The 23774-nt window shown below is 31.2% G+C and overlaps 1 protein-coding gene across 1 annotated transcript in view; it reads left to right on the top strand.

Annotated features, from left to right (window-relative positions):
- LOC111423845 (uncharacterized) overlaps positions 1-23774 on the top strand; it is a 114279-nt gene that overhangs the window by 88084 nt on the left and 2421 nt on the right. The window contains exon 4 of the mRNA XM_023057227.2: positions 7299-7398. Coding sequence (XP_022912995.1) covers positions 7299-7398 — 100 coding nt within the window. The remainder of the gene's footprint in view (positions 1-7298; positions 7399-23774) is intronic.

Below are 23774 nucleotides of genomic sequence, written 5' to 3'. Positions count from 1 at the left end.
TGTGATGATGAATTATAAGCGAAGAGAAGAAAACTAGACGAAACTGCAACAAGAGATTTTATATATCGTATTGGGATTGTTACCATGAGGTTGCTAATGATAAATAAAGTTGTACTAGACCTAGAATTAGAAGCAAGTTAGTGATGGAACGGATAGTGATTTTGCGAAAAGCCGGATACCAGATATCCGGTCATTATGGTTATAATTTCTGGTGCATTTCTGAAGTGATACCCTATATTGCCACATTATTGCGATATTTGAATAAAAAAGAAATTAATAAGAAAACTGATAAGATATGTCAACTTATTTAGTCCATGGACTCATGTCATATTAGTTTTCTTTCAAAATTGCATCTACAGAAGGAACTATTTCAAGTGGAGCTTGCTTATGCTCCAAAATCCTTTTCAAACAAATCATCTTCTTACTTGAGATCATCAAATTCAGAAAAAGTTGTTCTTATTTTACAAATATTGGCTTGGGTTGGGTCTATTTAAAATATGACAAAATGGAATGAGTCATGAAATACAAATGTCCAACAACGATCATGAAGATGATAAATAAAATCCTGTGTATCTAAGCTAAATCCAAAAGATGAAGGATAAAGATACTGCAGAAATTTGATAGCAATTATTTTCTCGGAATCATGATAATATAAACAAGAAGAGGTGAGCTGTTTGCCAACGCATAGGAAAAATAATAAATTCAAGACAATAAGTCAATCAAAATTTTTCAACCCAACCCTACTAATTTTTCTTGAATGTTTGTATAGAAGAAAAATTGGTTGTCCAAGTAAATAGGACATGGCAAAAGTATTTTTTCCAATGTTTGATGTTTTGGAGATGTTAAAGAATTTGTGGAGAAAAACTAAATTGATCAGGAACTCTGCACAACCTAAAATTTCCAAGATACAAAATACAGATACAAAACTCTAGAAAAAGGATACTTTAATTAATAACTGGCGATATTTCCACAAGGATCCTTCAAGAAATCAATTTTATAGCGAATTTTGAAAGTTATCGATGAAAATTTTATCAAAACTTCAAATATTGTTTTCTCAAAAACTAAAAGTTATTTTTCGAAACGGGTTAGTTCATTGGAAAGAGGGCACTTTTATTAACACTTTGGGAAATTTTCATACTCATATTCCAAGAACTGGATTTTATACGAATTTTTAAAACTAAATCGGCGAAAATTGCAAAATTTGAAAAAATTGTCGATTATTTCAAACATTTATTTCTCAAGAACTAAGTGATTTTTCAAAAAAGCTTTTTGCATTAAGAAGAGGATACTTTAATTAACAATTGGTGATATTTCCACAAGAATCCTTCAAGAAATTAGTTTTATAGCGAATTTTGAAAGTTATCGATGAAAATTGCAACATCGAAAATTTTATCAAAACTTCAAATATTGTTTTCTCAAAAACTAAAAGTAATTTTTCAAAACCTGTTGGTTCATTGGAAAGAGAACACTCTTATTAATACTTTGGGCAATTTTCATGCTCCTATTCCAAGAAGTAGATTTTATACGAATTTTTAAAACTTAATCGGCGAAAATTGCAAGACTCGAAAAAATTGTCGATCATTTCAAAAATTTATTTCTTAAGAACTAAAAGTGATTTTTAAAAACGGCTTGTTGCATTAAAAAGAGGATTCTTTAATTAATAATTGGTGATATTTCCACAAGGATCCTTCAAGAAATTAATTTTATAGCGAATTTTGAAAATTATCGATGAAAATTGCAACAACGAAAATTTTATCAAAACTACAAATATTGTTTTCTTAAAAGCTGAAAGTAATTTTTCAAAACGGGTTGGTTCATTAGAAAGAGGACACATTTATTAACACTTTGGGATATTTTCATACTTATATTCCAAGAAATGGGTTTTATACGAATTTTTAAAACTTAATCGGCGAAAATTGCAAAATTCGAAAAAATTGTCGATCATTTCAAAAATTTATTTCTTAAAAACTGAGAGCGATTTTTCAAAACGGCTTGTTGCATTAAAAAGAGGGTACTTTAATTAATAATCGAAAGTGATAACAGCGACAGTTCTATTAGTAATGAATGTGATGATGAATTACAAGCGAAGAGAAGAAAACTAGACGAAACTGCAACAAGAGATTTTATATATCGTATTGGGATTGTTACCATGAGGTTGCTGATGATAAATAAAGTTGTATTCAATGAAAAAAGTCCTATTACGGTTGAACTTGATTATTATCTGCAGTGTCCAACACCTAAAAGAGATATAATTCCTGTGAATGGTGGAGTACTCAGTAATAAGTTTTTAATATCCGGCCAAAGCTGGATATTTGGTAACTATCCGGTATCCGTTCCATAACTATTGCTAGTTCTAGTTTGGGTTTAGCCGTCTTAAGAGACGTATAGCTAAACCAGAATGTTTCTAGTTTTAGGTCTAGTGTTAGTTCTAGTTTTAGTTCAATGAAAAATATGCAACAGTCTAATGCTGAGTAACAACTACAACAAGAACTAATACTAGCATTAAAACTAACACTAGACTCTAGGTCCGAATGTAAACTCGAATATTTCTAGTTCTAGCGAAATTCAAGTGTGAAATAGTAGTTGCCTACCCATGCATGACGTCACGAACGGGCCTTGGAGCTGTATACCTGTTCACGTGATGAAGCAGCCCTCTTCGATTCTATTCTATTTTTATTTCAACAAAAATATACAACAATCTGACGCTGAATAATAATTAAAACTAGAACTACCGTTCTTGATTTATAGGAAGTAGTTTCTTGAGGTCGTTATATCGAGGTTTTACTGTATTCCAAAAAAAAATGTTATTTGTAATATAGATTTGTATATACATATAATATGGATAGTATTACTTTATACGAATTTATGATTAAATCGTATAGACCATCGAAACAATTCGTAAACGGCAAATAGAAGAATTTAAAAGCTTTCCGAATTGAAAACACGGTTTGTTACTATATATATTCATTTTTAGCCGACGTGGACAAACGATTGGCACGAAAAGGGGAAAATAAAACTAGAAGTTTTACAGGAATGGTTTTGACTGTTGTTGTGTGCGCGCTCAGCCCATTTATCAGATTACATAAACATATTTATCGGCGTTTGCAAATTGACGATGCGTACCGAAAAATAAAATATATCGTTTTTCATTTGCGTTAAATTAAAAAATATTCCGACTTGTTTAACATAGTGTGGTATATTTCCGTTTTTCGTTATTTATTATGAAACGTCCGATATTTAATATTAACATTATAATTTTTTTTTATTTCAGTTAATAATCTTTTTTCCGTTTTTAGTTATACCACAAAAAAATTTTGTTTCAAATTATATTTTAAAAATAGGTTTTTATATGAAGGTAGTTTCGTTCTTGTTGGTTGAAACTGGATTCTTTTTTTAAATTAAATTGTAGACGCTCGTGGAATATAATAAAATTTTCCACCCCTATAAATTTTTCGACACAATAACAACGTATTCTGCGGATAGAAAAGCCAATTTAAAACCTACGAGATCGTTAAGAGTGTAACTAGATTATGTTAAATTTTTAATTTAATTTAGTAGCTGTTTCGCAAAAACCGAACTAACAAGGTTAACAAATACGTTTGTCAAAAAAGTTTTTGTTAAAAATAACGTGACTAAAACTGAACTATTAACAATAACGAATTCCTTCTATTGTACGAATAATAAACTTGTGTGCTCAAAATATGTCATTTGAATTTTTTACCATTATTCTGGTAATCCTATCAATGCAAAAAGAACAAAGAAAATAGGAGAAAAAATGCACGGGGGAAAAAGTTGAAAATATGTGCATCTCGATTTATAGCAAACAGACTGTGCAACCGGTGCACAGATATCGGCTGAAAGCTAATGGTTCTGCGAAGTAGTTCGTCTGGCGGTCCGCGAGACGGTGATCTTTAAAGTACTAAATTTTACGAGCCAGCACCGTTGCCGGTTCGACTTATCGTAACGTGCAGCAGGGAAAACCTCGTAAATTTGGCACCGCGCTCACTTCGTTGGAACTGTGGTTATGAAGTCCGCAGAAGGAAGACAAGGAATTGCAATTTGAATTTTTACTGCGTCCTCATCCGCATGAAATTTGTAAATGGATGGAAAAAAAAGTAAGGAAAGGAGAAAGAAAATAATTCTTCAAATTCAGTAAAAACTAATAGTTTTTGTTGTGCAATATGGGATAGATTGTATTGCCTGTAGGTTGTGTAGTAGTTGCTATCTCAAACTGGAAACGAATAGATTAACACGGCGAAGCGAAAACTTGGCTACGAAAGTAAAAGAGAGTGAAAGAAAATCTCTCTCAGCTTTGTGGAATGTCAAGAGTAATGATTAGCAACAAACTTCTTTCTTTTGTGCCTGCAATTAAAACTAGTCTTATAGAATATTTATTTTTATCTCAACTCTTAAAACTACATACTTATTGACTAGAATTTATCCATCGATTGTTTTTATACACAACATCGTATGCTTTTCTTCTCTTTAGAATTCGGATGTAGTTACTGACACGGTTCAGAGCTGGATGTTGTAGTACCATATTCCTGCAACTTTCCAGTATACCAGTATATGTTTTAGTCTAAAGGCTGTGTTAAAAGTAGACCTAGGATGAGGTCCTAGAGCATTCTTTAGCTACTTTTTGAGGAGTCTTTAGGAGTCATCTTCTTCTAGCTCTTGATAAGTTTATCTTAAGTGGATAATTCACACCTTTGGTATTACGTGGAACCACTTTAGTGTTATGTAGGCCTTTGATTAGATAAGACATATTGTTCAGCTTCTTTTTCTAGTTGCTGACACGTACTAAGCTAATGTTTAGGTTGATTTTGTTCTGAAGATCAATCTGAAACTTTTCCAATCACTAGTTTTATCCTCACAGTAGCTTTGGCTGTCTTTTTGATCCTTTCACTTAATGTTAGAATAACGGCTAAGTGGTCCATGTCAAAATTCTCTTATATTTCTACAAAAATGGAAGATACATTTTGGTATAAGTAAGCCAGTAGATTGGCTTTCCTGTTGAGTGATAGTTGCAGTTCATCTCTTTACCTTACGTGTTTGGTGTCTTACGTGTTGCGCTTTTTTCTGTAATATTTTGGCGGGCAGTAAACTACACTGACATTCAACGTTTGTTGTTATGACTGATATGCAATTACTGTTAATTGGATGTCCTTTCTTTACAGATAACTATGTTTTAGTTAACTATGTTAGTTAGATTATAGATGGTTCTGATGTCGATAGGTGCTGATTTTGCTGGTTTCTCTTGAATGCTTTGGGCATAAAAATGCTTTCTGCAGCTCCATTGTTATTGTGCATCCTCTGCAGCTAGCTGCACATGTCAAGAAAATACAATGTGTAGTTAAGTGCGCATTTCATATAAGCTAGAGCTATTCTGCAGAATTTCGTTGTGTCCATGCAAGTGATATCTTTAACATTGCGGAATAAAGTTGCTATTCGTTACTGCTCTATTCGTTATCACAAAATTCTGACTCAGAAGTAACAGTGTTTCGTTCTGCTAATCTTTTGTGGTAGTTTGGTGGACCTAGAAGTCACACTATGCCACATTTTATTTAGTTATTGCCCCCAGTAGATTACAATACATAATTCACATAATTATCTCGTTGCCACCACCTCTCTCATCCATTTTCTCCTCTCCGTCTTCTCCCCCAGCACCTGACCCAGTCCATCACCTCCTCCTTCAACTCATCATACTCTACCAGCAGATGGTTTAAAGACTTCCAACCAATATCTATTTTCCTTTTCTTTGTTACCACACCTAAATCTAGCCACCAACCTCTTTCCCTCTCGGTCATCAAGTACTTCGAAGCCACTCTGTTACAATCTCCCCATATTTTGGGTTATATCTACTCTTCCTTATCTCAGTCTTTCTCTTTTGCATTCCCACATTCTTCTCTTTTCCTGTTCACCTCATTCGTTGAGTACCCCACCCTGCTTTCGTATCTCCCTTTCTTGCTGCCTATAACACCCTTTTCTCAATCTCCATTCGACACTGACCCAAGGTTTTACAACGAACCCTTTTTTCCATCCTCTCCTCAAAATGCACTGCTCACTTACCCGTGTCCACCCTCACCTTATTGACCTTCATTTCTTTTCTAACTATATCCTTTAGCAGCTTTTGCTCTTTCCATCCTAATATTTCCATCCCATACATCATAACGCTTTTTATCAAGTTCTCAAACATTATCCTCCTTTTTTCCACATATATCCTTACTGTTTTTATTTTCACTTTGTTGTTAGAGATAGTTCTTTTGAGTTACTTCTCAAATTTACACATAAAAATGGAACATACACTATTTATTAATTTATTACTTTTATTTTCTTTATATCTTAAATTAAGAAACGGTTAAAAGAGCTGTACTAAAAGTTTTCTTCGATAAGCCGGAAGGAAATTTACATTCTCCGCAACTCCAACAGATGAGACTCTAGAGAGGTTAACGAGCGAAAACGGCTCGTCAGAGTTTAAATAGAATTCGTTATAGTAACGAACGATCGATACGAGCTCGTTTACACCCCTCGAGTCTATTTTGACGTATTTATGGTGATGTAGCGCAAAATTTTCTTGTTTTCCACTTCTATTTCTGCCGGTGTAATTTCCATTTTCAATATTCATTCTATAATTTTTTTATTAATCAATAAATTATAAATAAATGAAGTGATTGATAAATTTAACACTGAATAGTAAGTAGTATATTAATCAAAACCGTATAATTTCTCTTGGTATTTAATCATGATGGTACCGCAATCGTCAGAGTAAACGAGGCTCGTTTATACTCGGTTATTCGATTTTAACATCAAAAGCCCTAAATAGCAATTCACCATAAATGTAACTTTATCATTTTAATCAATTCATCGTATTTTCTATCTCTTCAATTATTTATGAACTTAGTTGATATAATTAGCGCAAAATGATAAGGTTCAAAGATATTTTTATCATTCAAGAGATGAGAGAAGTAAAAAAAAATGTAAATAAATAAAAATATGGATGGACTGTTGGTAGTTATTCAGGGCGGATGCTCATGTTTTATAAATTCACCCCGTCGCTCTAATAGCTGGGGATTCTTTCGAGAAGCGGACTTCTTTTGCATTCAAAAAGTTCTCCAGTTTTACCCCTCTAGCTCTCAAAATGAAAGGATCTCTCTCGTTTCTTTATCCATTTCACGAGTTGTGCAAAAAAAAGAAGAATAAGAAGAGGTGCTAAGTTACACTGAATTATGTTTATTTTGTTTAATAAATTTTTAATTGAAGTAATTTAAATTATTTAAAGGTTTTTTTTTTTATTTCAGATTACATCGAACGATATTGGTGCGAGTGAACTTCTTTTGGAACTTTTGGTAAAAATAGCAGCACATCCCGATCAGTGGGAACAAGTACATAATTTATTACGTAAGTTCCTTTTTAGTTAACAAAAACTTTTTTATGAAAATTATGTTTTATACGAGTTATTGTTATGAGGCATAAAAAGTATATCTCAAAAACAACATAATATTCTTGTCGTTCGCTTGTTGTAGTCTGTCCCTTGAAAAGAAACTTTTTACTCCAACTGTCGTACTTTGAACCCTCAAAGAAGAGGGAATTCTCGCGCCGTTTATGACGTCCGGAGCGATAAAATGAAAGTTTTGCCGTTTCGAGAGAACCCGGAGTAATTACTTTCACTTCTAAAAACCGGTTCACCCCATCGACAGACACTCCCCGCTTCGTCTCCAAAGACTCTAACAACCCCTTTGGGGGTAGTCGAGGTTTTGGATGTCTTTTTATGTCTCCAGATCGAGATTTTCACTTTCTCGTTGGATCTTTCCTTTCGTATTCTTGCAACGGTTCGGTAATTAATTTAAACGGAGATGAATTATTAAAACGATTTATTTAAAATATTATTTAAAACAAAAGATAAAACTAACAGTAAACCTGGAACTAGAAACATTTGAGTTTAGCCGTACATCTCTTAAGATGGCTAAACCCGAATGTTTCTAATTCTAGCTCTAGTGTTAGTTCTAATGCTAGTGTTAGTTCTTGCTTTAGGTGTTATTTAGCGTTAGATTGTTGCATATTTGTCATTGAACTAAAATTAGAACTAACATTAAAACTAGAACTAACACTAGACCTACAACTAGAAACATTCGGATTTAGCCGCACGTCTCTCAAGACGGCTAAACCCGAATGATTCTAGTTCTAGGTCTTGTGTTAGTTCTAGTGATAGTGCAAAACTAGAATTAACACTAGACCAAGAACTAGAAACATTCGGATTTAGCCGCACGTCTCTCAAGACGGCTAAACCCGAATGATTCTAGTTCTAGGTCTTGTGTTAGTTCTAGTGATAGTGCTAGTGTAAGACTAGAACTAACACTAGACCAAGAACTTGAAACATTCGGATTTAGCCGCACGTCTTTCAAGACGGCTAAACCCGTTCTTGTGTTAGTTCTAGTTTTACTTGTTATTCAGCGATAGATTGTTATAGTAGACGCCACGAGAGCTGGCAGTAAATCATCGTTTTCCGCTGTTACAAATGCCATACGTAGTAAATTAAAATTCACAAACCGCTAGAGAGTAATGTGTGTCAGAAAGAGATAGCATTAGTTTAATATGTCTGCTGTACAATTCAAATAGCCACGTCGAAAAAGTACGTCTGTTCTTCTAAGGGATGTAACTCTATAATTATAACCTCAAATCGAAACGTCTTGTGAATCTGTTGGTGTTTTCACAAGCCGAAAATGAAATAAATTAATAATTAATGAATAAATTATGAACCACTGTTTAAATAAAACTTACTTAACCCTTTGTGTCCCAAGAAGTCAAACATTTTGAAACTCTGTGACAGAATCAGACAGAATTAAAACGCTGTCAAAATACACTCAGTAAAGGCCTTTGGAATAAAATTTTAGCAAAATATGCAATCCCCCTATTTTCGCATAGTCTTAGTGTCAAAAAAGATGCTAATTCAAAAATTCCTGGAAACCGTGTTTATTGTAATTAAGAAATAAAACTTATTTTAAATTGAAGCTTTCTGTTTAAATCGATGTATAACAATCGATGGGTTGAATTAAACAAATATTGAGAAAAAGATTATTGAGTTAAAACTAACATTTTCGTATAACCTAAAAGTGTCAAAAAAGATGCTAATTTAAAAATTCCTGGAAGCCGTATTTATTGAAATTAAAGAATAAGACTTATTCTAAATTAAAGTTCAAAGCTTTCTTTTTAAAATGATGTATAATAATTGTTGGGTTGGATTGGAAAAATATTGACAAAAAACATGTTGAAACAAAACTTACATTTTCGAATAACCTAAAAATGTTAAAAAGATGCTAATTTAAAAATTCCTGTAAGCCGTATTTATTGAAATTAAGGAATGAAACTTATTTTAAATTAAAGCTCAAAGCTTTCTCTTTAAAATGATGTATAATAATTGTTGGGTTGGATTGGAAAAATATAGAGAAAAAAAAAGTTGAAATAAAACTTACATTTTCGTATGTATAACCTAAGAGTGTCAAAAAAGATGCTATTTTAAAAATTTCTGGAAGCCGTATTTATTGAAGTTAAGGAATGAAACTTATTTTAAATTAAGGCTCAAAGTTTTCTCTTTGAAATGATGTATAATAATTGTTGGGTTGGATTGGAAAAATATTAAGAAAAAAATGTTGAAACAACACTTACATTTAAAAGAGTCAAAAAAGATGCAAATTTAAAAATTCTTAGAAACCATGTTTATTGAAATTCAGGAATGAGACTTATTTTAAATTTAAGCTCTATGTTTACTTTTTAAAATGATCCGTAATAATCACACCTAATAACCATTTATCAAAGAAATACCTTCTTGAACAACAAAATTCAACAGCACCATTTTTCACTAAACTTCTAACCTCACATCTGGATGAATAAGTTTAAGTGTACCTTAAAAATCCTACAGTGCGGATTGCGACGTTTTTTATACAGATTATTTCTTGTATACACTTGTATAGTAGAAAGTACAGACAGCTCTAAACGCGCTGAATAGATAACTACAGTTTAAAATGAGTGTTTAAAATTACCGGTACTTTAAAGTACCGTCGGGACACAAAGGGTTAATCCCTTGCGACCTGTAAATAACCTTTTAAAGTATTTGATAAATAAATAAATAATTACATAAATTTTATTATAAATAAATATTAACGATTTTTCGCTGCTTAACCTCTCCTAAATTTGACAATGTTTGACATATAACCTCCATTACTAACCTAACATACATTTAAATGTATGTGGTGAAATAATCTAAGTCGTACGTCCATATCTTAATTCATACCATTTTTAAACGTCAAGTCACTGCCAGCTCTCGTGGTTTCTACTATATATATTTTTTTTATTGCACTAAAAGTAAAAGTAACACTAGACCTAGAAGTTGAAACATTCGAATTTAGCCTTCTTAACAAAGGTACTTTTGGTTATAACAAACACTCCCTTTCCCATATTAATCCGTTATATCGAAATTTTACTGTATTATTGAATCAATCAATCATTTTAATTGAAAGAAAAATCCCCTTATAACTTTTTATAAAACACTTTGGGATTTCTTTCTTATCGGTAAAGGTTATTCAACCAGTTTATTATTTATGTCCGTTGCGGTTATGACGTAAACACAACCGTTGGCTGAGTTAATAGTCACGATTTTTCTGCGTCCATTCTTTAAAAAGATAAACTTGGGGAATCCTCGTCGACTTTAGAACGTCGGGGTATCCCAAAATTCTTATCGCCTCTTCGTTACTATAAAAACGTCTGGATGTTTTCGTTTCAACATCAGTCGCAAACAACTTATTAAGCAATTAATATCTCTCGACTTTTAAACTTTAAAAATTTCAACGATGAATTTCTATCGTATCTTCGTATTCGTTTTAATCGCTGTTGCTTTAATGTGTGGTCAAACCGATGCTGGATCAAAACGATGGAGAAAATTTGTAAGTAAATTTTAAACCATTTAATAAAGATTAGATGATAAATTAATTTCTTTAGGAAAAACGAGTTAAAAAAATATTTGAAGAAACCAAAGAAGCACTTCCTGTTGTACAAGGAGTGGTGGGTGTTGCTACAGCTGTAGGACGTTAAATAATTATTATCTAAAACTATTTGTATTAACAATTTAGTATGTACTTAAATTAAAATTAATTTATTTTCGATTTAACAAAAAAAATCGTATTATTTAATCCCGCTAAATATATGTTGGAGCGTTTTTAATAGACTTGAATATAAATCAAAAATTTTCTAGGGGATTCACTTTATCTAAAAGTTGTCTTTGTGGAAACGTTTTAGTTAAACAGAACCACCCATGAATAACGAATAACCGAGGGAGATGTCTTTGTGCTCGGCGATCCAGAGACATCCCTATTAAAGCTAAACCGGATATAGCTATTTAATTTCAAATGGTTTGCGGTTAAATTTTAATCCATTTTAGTTCCAAATCTCTAAGTTAATTAAAAGAATAAAGTTAGGTAGTAATTACTGGTATATTAAGATATGTACAATTGCATTAAGATTAGTGGTGGAACGGATATCCGGCAACTATCCGGCTTTGGCCGGATATTAAAAACCTATTACTTAGTACTCCACCATTCACAGGAATTAGTATCTCTTTTAGGTGATCAGGAATCATGAAAAATCACCTTTAATTCTTGACAAATAAATGTTTGAAATAATCGACAATTTTTTCGAATTTTGCAATTTTCGCCAATTAAGTTTTAAAAATTCGTATAAAATCCAGTTCTTGGAATATGAGTATGAAAATTTCCCAAAGTGTTAATAAAAGTGTTCTCTTTCCAATGAACTAACCCGATTTGAAAAATAACTTTCAGTTTTTGAGAAAACTATATTTGAAGTTTTGATAAAATTTTGGATGTTGCAATTTTCATCGATAATTTTCAAAATTCGCTATAAAATTAATTTCTTGAAGGATTCTTGTGGAAATATCACCAATTATTAATTAAAGTATCCTCTTTTTAGAGTTGCTTCGTTAGTTAAATCAGCATCAAAAAAGTTCATTTTGTATCTTGGATCCAAATAAGTTGACATATCTTATCAGCGTTCTTATTAATTTCATTTTTATTCAAATATCGCAATAATGTGGCAATGTAGGGTATCACTTCATAGATACATCGGATAAATGGCACAATCCGTTCCATCACTAATTAAGATATCCTAAAAATTTAAAGATAATAAATTAGTTAGAAGTTTACCATTGGCGAGAAGACATTCTTTTTTTTAAGCCTGGAGCACTCCAACTTTGACTGTAATGGATGAAAATGAATTCTTAGAAGAGTTGCATTTCTGGCAAAGATTTGATAACCTGAAAATAATGATTTAATCTCAAATTATTAATCATTGCATAACCATGGTTATCTTCCCTAATATCTAGAAAAAAGATGACATCCATACTATCTTAAATAGTTCAAAGAATTGTTCCTAATATATCATTTTTGATGTTGAAAGTAATTAAAAAGAAATACGAAAGAATAAACCTAGAAAATAGTGTTATGACAATACTGTTGAATGGTAAAATTCTTTCTACTAATTCTGAGTAACAACATTACAGAAACTACACAACTTGGTAACAATTTAATGGAAAATGTACCATTAGATAACAATTAAGGACTCTTTAGTACTGTAAACAAACACAATTCACTATAACAACAGTAGTTGATCGATTACCAACACAGTAAAGTATCAAAAGGGCTTTTCAAACACCAAACTATCCGAAACCATTTAAAACCAGTGATCGGATCATTATTGGAAAAAGCGGCGAAAGAACTGCCTTAATCCCAAAAATAACCCACACTTTCGTTGTATTAAATCACTTTAGTCCTCTCAAAAAAACTGTTATTATGAGAATGTGGCATAAAAATAATAAAACTAAATCTTCTTTAGGAATAACCAAAAAAATAATAATAATAAAAATAATTGACGTTTAAAATGACTTTTAATATTATAATAAATTGAAACTGTCATCTCACTTCCAGTTATAAATTTTTTACTCAACAATTAAATCACATTTAGCTAACGAAAATATTCAGCAACCCCTTTTTTGCTGTTGCAATGTTGTGTCAAAAATTTTCCTGGCGGACGGATAAATAATTTGAGAGATACAAAGCTTTTATTTTAATTTTTTTCCGGTTCAACTACCAAACTAGTATAACGACGGGACGACGGGACCTGGGCGTTAAATTTCCATTAATATGGAAGGGTTTCGCGCGCCCGTAACTGTCACCGTACACGTCATGGCAGTTTCAGGGAGCCCCCGGCCCCCGAAATTACGCTCGACGTATTAAAAGTTTAAACATAAATCAAGTCCGTTGCACGGTAGATGGTTCTCTAGCTCGCAGCACGAATTTGAACGCAAAGTTATCTCCTTTTAAACCCGTGACTATGACTGTAATGAACCTTAATGTTATTTTATTATATAGTGGAATCGAAAAGGATTAACCAAAAAATTTTTATTTCTTGTAGTCATTATCTTGAAAATTTATGGATTCCACTAAAAAAACCGATGTCATAACTTTTAAAGGTGGATTTTATCGAGGTCAGGATCGGTTAACTTCTATTTTTTAACTTTTTTTTAAGTCTCCTATAGTTTTTGACGGTAAAGCTTCTTCCGTCGTTATGCGATGATTAAAAGTCCGGTCCTGAACGGTCGAGAGTTCAAGAAGGAATTATTGCCTCGCAATCTGGAGTCCGAAGGAATTAAATACCAACTTCTGGTGGGCCACTTGGCCTTAGTGAATTTAAACGACTTTCCGAGCGACGGCTCCAGTTCCTTACGAATGCTCACCACGTATACCAACTATGACTTTGAAGAGAAGTTTTACTTTTCAAGAGTTTTATTGGCGTATACTAGTTAATACCGTTTGTGTACCCTAATATAATTTTAAAAAACTAAAAAATAAAAGGAAATTTTGATTAGATTAATTGTAGTGTGTCTTCAAAAAAGCACGGCTAAAACCCAAAACTTTCTAGTTCTAGTTTTAGTTATTATTCAGTGCTACATTGTTGTAAATTTTATTAAACTAAAACTGGAACTAACACTAGAAAGAGTGTTAGAGAGTGCTAGTTTTATAATGTTTCTTGTTCTAGGTCTAGTGTTAGTTCTAATGCTAGTGTTACTTCTAGTTTTATTTGTTATTCAGCGTTGGATTGTTGTATATTGTAAATTGAACTAAAAGTAGAATTAACACTAGACCTACAATTAGAAACATTCTAGTTCTAGGTCTAGTGCTAGTTCTAGTTTTTGTTGTTACTCAGTGCTAGGTGAAAATGCTTTTTTTAGGAAAAAGTTTGAGATATTAAGACAAAAGAAGTAACCCGACATTGGGGAAAAACGATCGACCATATAAGCTTCACATTTTCTAAAAAGGAAAATCTCAGGAATATAACAGTGAGGTTTCACGTGAAAAGCAAACGTGGGTGTTAACTCTGTGTTTGCAACGTAAGTAAAGTGCACGTTTTCAGGTCCTGAAAAGAAGGACGTAGGTACTATTCCATACATAGAATTTAAATTTAAAACGATACTGCTGGTTTTAAAAGATAAAATAAATTTAACCTGTCAATAACACAATGTAACATTAATAACTTTGAATAACAAAGTTAAATTAAATTGGTTTAAAAATAAGAGATTATCGACGTCGTAAACGTAGAAATAAAATGGTAGTTGGAAAACCTCTTAAGATTTTGGGTTGTATTTCATCAAGTTTCGAAGCAATAAGACCGGAACGAATGGCGAAAAATAAACGATTCGATGGAAGGAAAAGGGTGAGAAAATGTTTCCTCGACTTATCGAACTGGGAAAATATAATTATATCCGGATTAATGGTCCTGCCAATTAAAATTGATTGGGAAATAATTTTCTCTCCTTCCTCCTACTACCTTTCACAAAGCTTCTTTCAAAAAGCTTTCAGCAAAGAGATTAATACATTTTAATGTGATAAATTACTCAACTACGAATTATTATCACAAAAACTTTTCCAATTATGGGTTTAAATTATAAACTGTACTCATCAAAATAAAAATAAACTTTTCCTCACCTTATTTTTTTTAATTACTTCTTCTATGGGTAATTAACTCGGTAAGGATTTAAATTATTAGTGCATCATCAAAACTGCGCGACGAACTTACAACGTCCGTTGGCGAAATTATTTGAAGCGCACCAACATCGTGTTATTATATTAAAGGAAAACTTTAGCCTCGCAGGCTTCGCTTAACGATGGGCGGCCGTTCCGCCACCCGGATATATTAGGATATACACAACCTAAAAGTTACAATAGACACGATCGTGGCATAAACTGCAACCACCAGCGCACTCGTTAGTCTTGGTGGCTTCGTTGTTATGAAATTGGGAATTTATGCGAACCGCTGTACTAAATGACGTTCCTTTTTCTTATACTAAAAATATTTTAAATTAAAAAAAAAAAAATTGGCAACAAAAATTTTAGCAAATAGTAGTCAATCATTGCGTTCTTGCTAATCAAACTGTATTGCTGAAAAAATTATAAGTAATTTAACGCTCCTATTCTTATTCAGTTCCATTATTGTTTTCATCTATAGCAATAGGGATAGGAACTTAAAGTTCTTTTTCCAATTTACGTTCGAAGTACAGTGAAATTCCCTTAACTCGAATTCCTAAGAGAGCGGAAGAATACTTCGAGTTATGAAGAATTCGAGTCAGAGAAAAATTAGTAGAATTTCAGCTCTATATAAAAAAAAAATTAGAAATTTCTTTTGGCTTAAAGTGGACAACCACTCTTTGTCGAAAAATCTTCTATTAAATGTAAAGAATTATGAATATTATCTGGAACATTCTCTCTTGATAATACAAAGGTTTCAAGCTTTCTAAGAGAGGAATAAGCGATAAGTATTTCATTTTCAAGATTATCATCACGCTCATCTAATTCTGAAACAATAAGAACATTAGGTTTGTTTTGATTCAAGAGTACGGATACCGATTTTTTTTAACACTCTTCTAATTTTCATATTTTTGAAAAAATCTCCACATTGATGCATCTGGGAGCAAAAATGTCACAGACCATTGTGTTAAGAGTACAATTTGCTACAACTTTTGTTGTAAAAGTGTTTCTGTATCATGCTCCGAATACCGATTTTTTTAACACTCTTCTAATTTTCATATTTTTGAAAAAATCTCCACATTGATGAATCTGGGGGCAAAAATATTACAGACTATTGTGTTAAGGGTGCAATTTGCTACAACTTTTGTAGTAAAAGTTTTTCTGTATCTTGCTCCGGATACCGATTTTTTTTGACACTCTACTAGTTTTCATATTTTTGAAAAATTCTCTACATTGATGCACTTAGGAGCAAAACTGTCACAGACCATTGTGTTAAGGGTACAATTTGCTACAACTTTTGTTGATAAAGTTTTTCTGTATCATGTTCCGCAGTACCGAAAGGGTTCGAAGTGAACCAACCAGTTTCTGAAGAAGGTTGCAACAGGACATCCGAAACGTCAAACCTTTTCTTAAAAGACGCACGGCAAAACCCGAAAGTTTCTAGTGTTAGTTCTAATTTTAGTTCAGTATACATTAGTTATGGTTACAAAAATACTTACAAATTATAAATTACATGTCATACACTCTACAGTTTAAAAATTCTTGTGTGGAATTTTCCCGTTTTTCAATAAGAAATCTTTTAATCGTGCCTTAATTCCAGTTGGAGGTAACTGGCGCAGTCGTTGTGGCAACCTACTAAATAGTTTTTGGCCCATATACAAGGGACCGCCCTGGGTCCTCGCCAGCCGGGAAAAGGCTGGGCATAGATTTTCTTTCTCACACGTGTTGTGGGAAAGAACGTCAGAGTGTTCTCTGAGCCAATTACGATTCTCTAAAATGTACATAATACAACGCTGACATAGGTGACAAAAGCAGGTTAACAATCGTCCCTATAAGCAATTAGTATTTTAAATAATTGTTCACTTCCAGGATCTGCACCCCATGCTAGAATTGAATAACTAAGTAATGAGTGAACAAATGCGTAGTAATCATTTTTCGAAACACTCTGCGATACACCTGCAGCAAATTTGCGCAATCAATAAATATTTTTACTTATTTTAGACACCATATAATTAAATAAATCATCGGCAAAGCGCAATGATGTAAATAATGAAATACAGATGTGGTACAAAAAAAGAGGAATACCGTTGGACTTGCATACACTTAACTTAATTAATTGGAAAATCTAAACGTGAAAATCGAACAATGGTGGAAAAAGCAAAAGCTTTGATATACGAATCAGGATAAAAAAAAACATTTTAGCTATTTTTTGAACTATTTTAGCGCGTACTTTACTTAATAAATTGAATACCAACAACTACCACGCGCATACTCCATATAAAATATGGAATGGAAAGAATCCAAGCATAACAAAAATTGTTTACCTTAAAAAGTTGGTCGAAAAAAGTGAAATGAATGATTTAAAAAAAAATTACCACTACACATTCAAATACCTGATTCAATGCGGGACTCAGATGTTTGGACGCAAGGACTATATATAATGCAAAGAGTGCATTTGATGATCTAATAAGTTGGAATAATTTTGTAATTAAATAACTTTTAAAATCACTCGGAAATGTTAGGAATTTACGACGTGATAAAACAGTTTTAAGGCAATAAATTTTATGAATGGCTACACAGCCTTGTATGGAATCGATCTCATAGTAAGATATTGTAATGCTTTTGTAATGTGGCCAGAAAATAGCCCCTCTTCTTTCGAAAAGAATTATTTTAATAAAAATGACATATTAAATTTAATAATAAATTGATTTTTATTAACTTGAAAAAATTTAAATATAATTGTCGATTTATATCTCACGGTCAAAAACAGGTTCTGACATGACAACACTGCCCAGACAAACGTGCACAACTAAAGTGAAATGTTGTTGACAAAATTATCTGAATTTACTGATTATAAGAACAAATTCTCTAGATTAGTTAATACGAAGTAATATTTATCAACTCGGATATTGTTAAGGTTTTAAAAACTCGTGAATTAAATTAATTAGGGAAATTGTAATCCTAACCTCAAAATTTTATCAACAACTTATCAAGAAAACTTATCGTATTGAAGGTAATTAGTTTTTTAAAATTTTTGAATCAACAAAACAATAAATTATTAAAAAAAAATAACTTAACTTAGCCAGTTTGTTTCTATGAAAACTTCGGAGGTCAAACTAAGGATAATTTTTCTTTTCGATCAGGAACGTGTTGAATTGTTGTCTTCGATGGATGTGAACAGGAACGAATTTGATTGTTTTCTTCAGTGGTTGGACAGGAATGGATATTTTTTTTTTTACATTCGTTAAACGTCGATTTAATTTATTTTTTTGGAGAGCAAAAAAAATGCGTGTGCCTCTTCAGACAATAGAAACCACCATTATTGTTGATTAATCCCGTTTTTCAATTGTTAATTTTAAAATAACGTCTCCTGATTGGTTAAATTCATCGGTTTGAAATTTGCACTTTAGTGTTTTCAATGTCACCAACTTTGACATTTGAAATATCTCTAATTTAATTTGTCAAATTATTATTTAAAAAATTAAAAATTATTTATAATTATGCATGATATTTCGTAATTTTGATGCTCTTTTAAATCACTTTTCAAATATCTATTCATTTTCTTCTGATTTCAACGATAAATTTTCCAATATGTTCAAATTAATTTTGTAAATTTTCATCCAAATTTCATTATTCCATACAAATATTAATTATTTTCTTTGTTAACTCAGTTAAGGTTATCGTTTTCAATAGGTTTGAACCAGGTAGATAAACATTTAAATAAATAATTTTGAAAAATTTAAATTGAGGTTATCTGATATCGAGAATTTTTAAAATTACTTCGTATCGACTTTACGACTTTAAGATATCACTTATCTTAGGATTAGAACATTAAAGAACAATAAAATGTATCGAAATTCACTAGTGTATAGTATATAATATTATTTTACAATTGTTCATAAACTCTTCTACGATCAATACGACAATTAAATTATGTGTAATCGGTTATTATTACAATATATTATAAATTGATATATTTATAATATATATATTTTTAATAACATTCTATTGTTTACATTTAACGTTTTAAGACTGCATGAATTATTAAGGAGGTCTAATAAAAATATATTGTTTGCAAAACACTATTTTATTTACCTCCCATCAGGAGTATTAATTTAAAAAAATACAAAAGTTGATTTAGACATTACAATGAGAAGTCTATAAGGGTGTTTACGGTCTTGTGATTTTATTTTCAAGGGGTACTTGAACATCTCAAAAGAAGCTTATTAACGTAAAAATGTTTTAATAAAAGTTGCATAATAACAGTGATATTACTATTAAAAAAGATTTTGTAGTCTTTATTTATTTTTAAGCTGCTTTTCTTTCATTGTCCATATTATCAGGGACGAGTTTGATGATATTTTATTTCAGACTCTAGTATATTATAAAGTTCATATTTAGGGTCAGAGTTATAAACATATTATCACTCGAGAACCTTATTGAGAAATTTAAAAAAAAGTTTTTTTATTTGTTTAAAATTTAAATAGACATTAATGAACCGCAATTTAACAAAACATGTACAACTACCGCATCCCTCCATTAAAACTCAAACATTGCTCAATTGGAAGTGAGCCAATTGGCTCGAATTCCCGATACAGTACCGGAATTTCCACCCTATACAATACTTCTTTTTTGTTTTTTCATTATTAACTTTCGAGTACATATTGCGGTCGCGTTCATTCGCTTTGTTCTCGATTTGAACTATTCCGAAATTCGCAGAGAGACTTCTCGTTTATTTTTAAAAATTTAATCTACCACTCTATTGGTTGCGTATAGTGCAAATACTATCTGGTCAAATAATAACCCATCCACGACCTCTAATATCGATAAGTTTTGAGTGAGGTCGAAGGGAAAACGTTGGTAAATATTGGGATTGGTCTTCTCTCGTTTTCCACGCACACATATGTTCCGGTTCATCGTTGTCGCCCACTTTATCTCTCTCTACGTTTCCCCAAACATTCTAGGTCTGTTTGATATGCTCTCTCGTACCGGTGAGAACTTGACTATTGACGATCTGAATGTTTGAATCTGAATCACAGCAACTATTTGAGCTCTATTTGAACGTTAAACAGACACAAAAAGATTCTAGTTTATCCTTTGCATAAAAAACTTTTTGAATCAAAATTAAATAGTTATTCTTTAATTATTAAGAAGAAAATTTAATAAAAAACTTTATAAACTTGAAAGTTTTCTTAATATCGATTAGATAAAAAAAACTTGTTAATTAAAATAGTTAAGAAGTTGAATAAAAAGAAATTGTTACCTTAAAACTTTGTTTTGAAGATATTGATTTAATTTATTTCTATGGTGAAATCAAGGTAACCAGCTGTTTTATTCACCTCAATTTGCATTTCTCTTTCATTTTCAAAACACCGCGCCATCTCTCGAAGGGTTTGTGATAGTAACAACAACCGTGAATAATTTACTATACACAAGCTGTGCTTCATTAAAAAGTTTCATATCGTTGTAGATATTAAAAAGTTTTTATTATCTTTTTTTAGGAATGTAAATACAGAGTCATAATTATACCTAGATATTGCATGTCAAAATGACGTTCATAACGTAATATTAATATATATTAATATTCGACACGTCTTAAAAATGCTATTGCTAGTGTTTGTTCTACTGGCAGTAACTGGCAGCGCTAGTTTAGCTAGTTAGCATAAGATATTACTATGTTACATATTTTTATTGAACTAAAACTAGAACGAGAAGTAGAAACATTGGGGTTTAGTCGTGAAAACAACTTTTAGTTGTCAATGTCAACTTTAATTTTATTATTATATTCGTAATCTTCATAAAATAACTTTTAAAGTGAGCCAAACTTGACGCATTTATCTCAAAAAACTAAAAAGTTCGATATTAATTTTGACATATTTGTCAACTTCATAAAAAATCCTTTAAAATGAGTCCAAACTCGACATATTTAACTTTAATATTAATGGAAATACAATCACTTCCGGTTTGAAACGTCAAACGTCGAATGAAGATAGCAATTTAATTTTTAAATATTAATACCAACCTTAATTTTTTATTTCTTTTTATTATATTTTTTGTTTTTGTAATAAATATTAAGACATTTTATAAATATTAAGAATATGTCAAAATGACATTCACATTTCAAACCGAAAGTTGCTTATATCTCGAGTAATATTGGAATTAAACGTATCATGTTTGGACTCATTTTAAAGGATTTTTCACGACGATTACAAATATGTCAAAATTGAGGTTGACATTCTTAACCGGAAGTTGACCATAACTTCATTAATATTGAAGATAAATATGTCGTGTTTGTACTCATTTTGAAGGATTTTTAATGAAGATTACAAATATGTCAAAATTGAGGTTGACATTTTAAACCTGAAGTTACAAATGGACAACTTCATAATGTTCTTTCATGATGTATTTTTTATTCAAAACTTTTAAAATGATTTCAAACATGACGCACTTATCTCAAAAAACAAAAAAGTTGGAATAAAAACCGTTAAACCCGAAGTTAGCAACAATGAAGATAGCAATTTAATTTTTAAATATTAATACCAACCTTAATTTTTTATTTTTTTAATTATATTTTTGTTTTTGTGACAAATATTAAGACATTTTATAAAAATTAAGAATAGGTATGTTAAAATTGACGTTGACATTCTTAACCGGAAGTTGACCATAACTTCATTAATATTGAAGATAAATATGTCGTGTTTGTACTCATTTTAAAGGATTTTTAATGAAAATTACAAATATGTCAAAATTGAGGTTGACATTTTAAACCTGAAGTTAGTTATCATATAATAGAAGGTTTATAACTGAAGTTAATCTAGTGTTAGTCACTTTTCCGCACTTTCTTTTTATTTTTAACGTTTTTTTTACATTGATTAAAAAAAATCGTCGATCTTTAAGCCACATGATGATTTTCGAATTTTTCCCAAGATTCTTAATATTTCTTTTGTTAAAAAAGAGTGTGTTTAAATTTTAACCTGTAAACTTGTAACACTTCGTCCTTAATTTCATTTTACAACTTTTTAAATTTTAATTTTGCAAATTAGTAACTAATAATCTGATTTCGACATTGATATGTGAACTTTTTTAACAAAACAAAAAGAAATGTTAAGAAACTTGTTTGTAAAATAGATAAGATGAGAGATGTTAATCTATTTGTAGAATCTCTGAAGATGGCCAAGGTCGAAACGGTTTTGGAGGGGTGTAGCTCCTTAGGGAAGCCGAAGTCACCCATGGTTTATATATTAAAGTACCCTTAAAATTCACTAAAGAATCGCCACTTGAAGTTTGTTGCAGTAATTCAGATACACCCTGTATATGTACTAATATATTAAATAGATCATATTAATACTATGTCTTAAAAATATTTTGTTCGTTATAGTCCCTTCTAACAAGGTTTTACTGTATTATAATTTCAATTAATAAACATTATCCATTACTTGACAATATCTATTTAGAATATTAACAAATTAATTTGGATATTTGTTGGGAGAAAACCCAATAGAGAAATCTGACAACCAACAAGCATCATCCCAGTGAGTTTCAAAATTTCAAAGCTCAACAACGATCATTCTCGACCAAAAACAATTATTTGTGGAACCGCGATGCGCTTTATACCACCGTCACATCATGCGTTCATTACGGAATTGAAAAAAATCCATATGCAACGTTGTCGGTTCGTTTCCGACGTTGCAACCGGATACCGTATTTCGTTGTTTACAAACGGCGCGCGTTTGTTATTTAAATGTTGCTTTGTACTTTTTTTAAAACTGTTTTTGTTTATGTTTTATGTGTTTTTTTTTGATAAATTTTGAATCGAACACCATTTGACCTGGGGAATCGTTTTAAAACGTAAATGCGACAATATTTTTTTATGTACAACTGTCGAGAGAAATAAACAATGCATTTTACATTTCGATGGGACGTTGACGGTTTTAACGTTTTCCGAAAACAGAGGGCGATTAAATTTAATTATTTTAACGTTGAAAAGGTTTGAATTTTCATCAATCCAACAATTAAATTATTCAAAATCTGTATTTTAAAAATTGTCATTGCTACAGATTTTTTTTGGGAAGTACAGCACGTTTAAAGAATTGTAAAAAAATGGAAATATTTTAAAATAAACTAAAATTTTTTGCATCACTTGGAATTTTGTACTTGTTTTAAAATTATTACGGTTTTAAGACCGCAGATACGAAGTTTTGATAATAAATAATAATAATAATAAAAGCGTCAAAAAGGTTGAACTCATTTCGCGCGTATCTCCCCTCCTTTATTGATGTTTTAGAAAGAGATGGCCTTTCGCGGTCCCGAGTGTATTTATTTATCTTTCACCAAACCAATTTACGTGAATTGTTTACATTAACAAAAGTTTTTTAACTACTATAAAAACAAACAGAAATAGCAAGAAAATTTTAATCAATATGTATCAAAACAAAGTAAAATTTGCGATTTTGTTAATTTTATGACAGCTTTATGATACACTTTTGACCATCATGGCATTCATGGCTAATGATTATATGAATATTTGTACTTGTATCTTTATACCAAACCATACAACCCTGTCACAGAATAACATCACTGCAAAATTGATCAGTGTCCAGTCCCTTCTATCGATGGATAATTATACACATACACACTATTGAACTACGCCTCCATTCAACTCGATTTTGGGCTAAATTGCCCAAGTTC

This window comes from Onthophagus taurus, chromosome 7 (genome assembly GCF_036711975.1).
Source record: "Onthophagus taurus isolate NC chromosome 7, IU_Otau_3.0, whole genome shotgun sequence".
Lineage (NCBI taxonomy): Eukaryota > Metazoa > Arthropoda > Insecta > Coleoptera > Scarabaeidae > Onthophagus > Onthophagus taurus.
This window is presented reverse-complemented; position numbering and strand designations above follow the sequence as displayed.